Here is a 4,315-nt window from a genome sequence, read left to right as displayed (position 1 = left end):
ACCACACCAAGCCCTCCATAACGGCCCCCTTCTACCTCACTGAGCTGCCTGCATCGCACAATTCCATTCCGCAGGCCTCGCCTCATCTTTTGCATGCCAACTCCTCCTGCTCCACCACCCAAGGACCAAGCACCGAACCGGCCGGACCTTCTCTGTAGCTGCCCCCTCCCTTCTGGGAACTTTTTTTTCATCAAACACATTCTGGTGACACTGTACCGACCACTTCCAACAATTCAAATCACTTGACAAAAACACACCTTTTTTTTAAAATTTGGCTTTTTTAATGTTTAGGGCCAGTCTGATGGTGTTTTTCAGTTGTTATTTACTATCTTTGGCATGTTTTTTTTTTGCTTGCTTTTTATGGTTTTATGGTTAAAGTGGTTTTGAGTATTATTTAGAAAAGCGCTTATAAATAAAATTTATTATTATTACAAAGTCCAAGATCTTTTATATAGCCTATAATCATACCAAGATATATAGTAAACAGAAAGAAAGACGTAATCAGATTACAGTTACATTTACTAAAATGTTTTGCTATTTTTGATGCTAAAATCTTGAAATGTTTTGTTTCCATCTTCTTTTCAAAGGTTACATTGTTCTATTGTTTTACATTTTACATTTGTATTAATGCCTATTGATATTTATTGTCTCTTGTTTTTATTTATATATTTGGTGTTGAGGTAATCCAAAAGCAACAGAAACTTGAAGGTTACTGACTACATTTTTAACAGGTAATTAGTATCGGATTACATTTTTGAAGTAACCCTGTCCAACCCTGCATGTGGCACTATTATGGGCTTATTTTCAGTTTATTTTGGAAAATAAATTTTACCTAAATAACATCATTTCACCAATTCTATTTTTTCCAGAAACCAGCAATATATTATTAATTTAATTAATTATTTTGGCAAAATCTTACATTCGTAAAATGACATTTTTGAAGAAATTACTATGTTAAATTAATTTTATTTTTTATTTAAACCTAGACACAGCTTGTGTTGTACTGTCCACAAATGTTTCTTCAATAAATAAAAATAAATAAAATAAAATGATCCGGATTCACCTTCCTCTGATCGCAGAACTGCCTTTAATGATGTAATTAACCGTTACTTTCCAGCCAATCAGAGCGCTCCTCCTCACTGCGCGGACCAATCAGAGAGCCGTGTGCACTGATGGAGCGAGACAGCGGCGGTTTACCTGCTCAGAGTGAAGAGAGCGGCACCGGAGCAGCAACCGGCAGCTTCTCGGTACTTTCTCTAACCGACCTTAAGTTTTAAAGTACCGGATGCACAGCCCGCAGCGGACCCCGAGGTTAACGTCCTAAAGACTCTACCAACCGCCGGTACCGACGTCATGGCCCGGACCGGCTCCGGTACCCTCCTCTCCCGCCCGAACATCAAACTGGACTCGTTCCTGAAGCGGAACACGGAGCGGACGGTGTACGAGCGGATCCGAGCCTACGAGCCGTGCGTGGTGATATCAGAGACCGTTAATAAGGTCTACATGCACGTGGTGCTGAGCGACGAGCGCGTGTACCTGACGGAGTACCCGCCGCGCACGCTCACTACAGCCTGCTGCTTCAGGCGCGTGCGCGACATCGAGCTGGTACGTTATTTTATTTTATTTTATTTTATTATTTTATTTTTATACATTTTATTTGTATTTTTATATATTTTATATATTCTATTTTTATTTCTATATATTTTATTTTTATATATTTTATTTTTGTTTTTATATATTTCTTTATTAACAGCAGGTCATTTTTCTCTATTTTCTTTATTTTTAAAATTTTATTTTTTATTAACAAACAGGTAAACAAATACACAAATCATATATTAGTTAACAAGAATGTTAACTAATTAATACATTTGAATAAAGTAAGTTAAGTTGTGTTTTTAGAGCAAAGGAGTGATGTAATGTATTGATTATATTATATTTATTTAAAAAAGAGCGTTTATGATTGAACATTATTGTTGGTTGAATCTGTTTCTCCTGTAAAAGATTAATAACTGTGGTCCATCCAGACCTGGACTGGAGGAAAATATACTAAATATCTTTGTTTCCCAGTATATTGTTTCTGATTTTACCCTTTGATAGGAACATTTATTGATTGGCTTTTTTAATTCAGTAGTATTATAATATAAATCAGTATCATATCATCAGTTTGGGCCTTCTTCTTCCCACATCCACAAATCTAAACTTTCCAATTATAAAGCATATTGTTTACATTTTTAAAGTGAAATCAGTGAATACATTAAATTACTCCCATACTGTAAAAATAACTTTATTTACTTTTACAATTTAACTATCATTTCTTTCTCCTGGCATTATATGTACTGTCTATGTTTACTAGTAAATAAAGTAAAAATAAATAAATGAGTTAGTTTAGGATGAAGATTAGAGCTGCACAATTAAATGAAATATTACCAGGAGTTAAAATGTGTGAAGCCGCTTTATATTGACGTTCTGTTGTTCTGTCCTGAATTATAAATCGTGTTCAGCAGATCGGAGAAAGTTTCTTTAGAGACCATAAAACATTCAGTTGGAATAGTTTTATCAGTGAAAGTCACTCACAGGATGATGTTCTTACCACATCCATGAGAACAGGATGTTAAAGCAGCAGGATCAAACTGAGGATATAATACTGATTTCTTTTGGTAGAAGAATGAGAATTAAAGCCAAACACGTTCATATAAAACAATATACTATAACTGTTCTATAATAAAAGCAGAAATATCGTTACATAAATGTCCTTTTTCTATCTTTATAACAATAAAAACACTGAATTATTAGAAAAGACTTCCTCAACCTCGTTTAAAATCTAATATTTTCCTCCAGTCGAGGTCTGAACTGAGGTTTTTCCACCACGTTTCTATTTTAATAAACTAAAAACAACAACAACACATCCATGGACGGACATTCGGACCAGAGGACTCGGCTGTGTCTAAATCAGCTCTTATATCACAGCAGTAACAGCAGCAGCAGCGTCCAGTGTGAAACTAATCAATCAATCAATCAATCAGTCCACTGATAAATAATCGACTGTAGGGCTGCAGCTAAGATTATTTCTATTCTCGGTTAATCTGCCAATTATTTAGTCGATGAACAGATTATTAATCGTCGGCTCTGAGACGTCAAGTGTCCATTGCAACAGACCTTTTTCACAGCAGCCGTTAGGACATGAGTTAGTCGGGTAAACACAGGTGTTCATCAATGAAAAAGCTGTGAAAAAGGTCCGTTTCCAGTCACATAACATCAGCTGATTATTGATGAACTGTTCTCTAGTTCCAGCCTCTCATTTAGCGCCCCCTGTGGACAAAAGCGCTCCTTGTTTCATTGATTTGAAGGGGACTCCGACCCGGTGGCAGACATTAAGAACTGTATAGAAACAGCTGATCTTCTCTGATGGTTGTTTCTGTAGGTTATCAGACTGTTAGAAACTCTGTCGTAGGGTTAAACAGAGAAAGTGAGCCACAGAACCACACAGCAGTACAGGTGGCCTCCTCGCTTTATTCTCACCTTTCTGGTTTTTAAAGCTTAAACGATATCAAAAGAGAGCAGAGGATGTTTCCTTAAAGCGCTGTACCTGTTTAATGCAGTAGAGCTCGATGTGTCCTGATGCTGCATTAATAAAATATAAGCAGCAGGGTCACCTTACAGTCAGCTGGCAGTGCAACCTTTAATGATCATAACACACAGTATGTGTGTTCAGCCTGCATCATTATTTTCAACATTAATTCATCTGTTGGATTGTTTGGTCCAAAAATATCCTCACAGGTTCAGGGCGATGTCTCTGAACGACCTGTGTCTGACAGTGTAAACGATATAAAGCAGATTATGTCTCATATTATTATATTGTATTATAAAATCTGACAGTTTCAAACACCTGTAATGTGTTTCTCTCATTAACTCTCAGATTAGATGAGTAACTGGGTGATTATAATAGATTCAGTGTGATTGCTACGTAATGAAACCCTTCATAAGATGTATTATCTAAAAGAGAAGCGGTGTGTTGTAGTCTCTAAGCACGGGCTTCATCTTGTTATGTCACAAAGGTCTGAGGTCAAAGGTTTAACTGCTCCCTCAGAGTTAATCTGCATTAAACCATCAGATTATCGGCTGTGTTCAACTGTTTGCCCTCAGTGTGGATTCAGCAGGTGTTTAGTTTTTATAAAGACATTAAAGTCAACATGGCGGACTCCGCCAGAAGAGGACCGGCTCCCTCTGTAGATAAAACGTCTCCTTATAAGATAACAAAAACACTGATTCTTATATTCAGATGATTATAAACTAATGAAAACATACATATGGATAT

The 4,315-nt window shown here is 36.5% G+C and overlaps 1 protein-coding gene across 1 annotated transcript in view; it reads left to right on the top strand.

Annotated features, from left to right (window-relative positions):
• The first annotated feature begins 1,197 nt into the window (after positions 1-1,197).
• The window catches only part of cunh12orf56 (chromosome unknown C12orf56 homolog), a 23,823-nt gene continuing 20,705 nt past the window's right edge, over positions 1,198-4,315 (top strand). Inside the window, exon 1 of the mRNA XM_035680306.1 lies at positions 1,198-1,605. Coding sequence (XP_035536199.1) covers positions 1,354-1,605 — 252 coding nt within the window. The 5' untranslated portion in view covers positions 1,198-1,353. The remainder of the gene's footprint in view (positions 1,606-4,315) is intronic.

Source organism: Morone saxatilis, unplaced genomic scaffold, assembly GCF_004916995.1.
Source record: "Morone saxatilis isolate NCDOM2014 unplaced genomic scaffold, NCSU_SB_2.0 Contig10, whole genome shotgun sequence".
NCBI classification, from domain to species: Eukaryota; Metazoa; Chordata; class Actinopteri; family Moronidae; genus Morone; species Morone saxatilis.
This window is presented reverse-complemented; position numbering and strand designations above follow the sequence as displayed.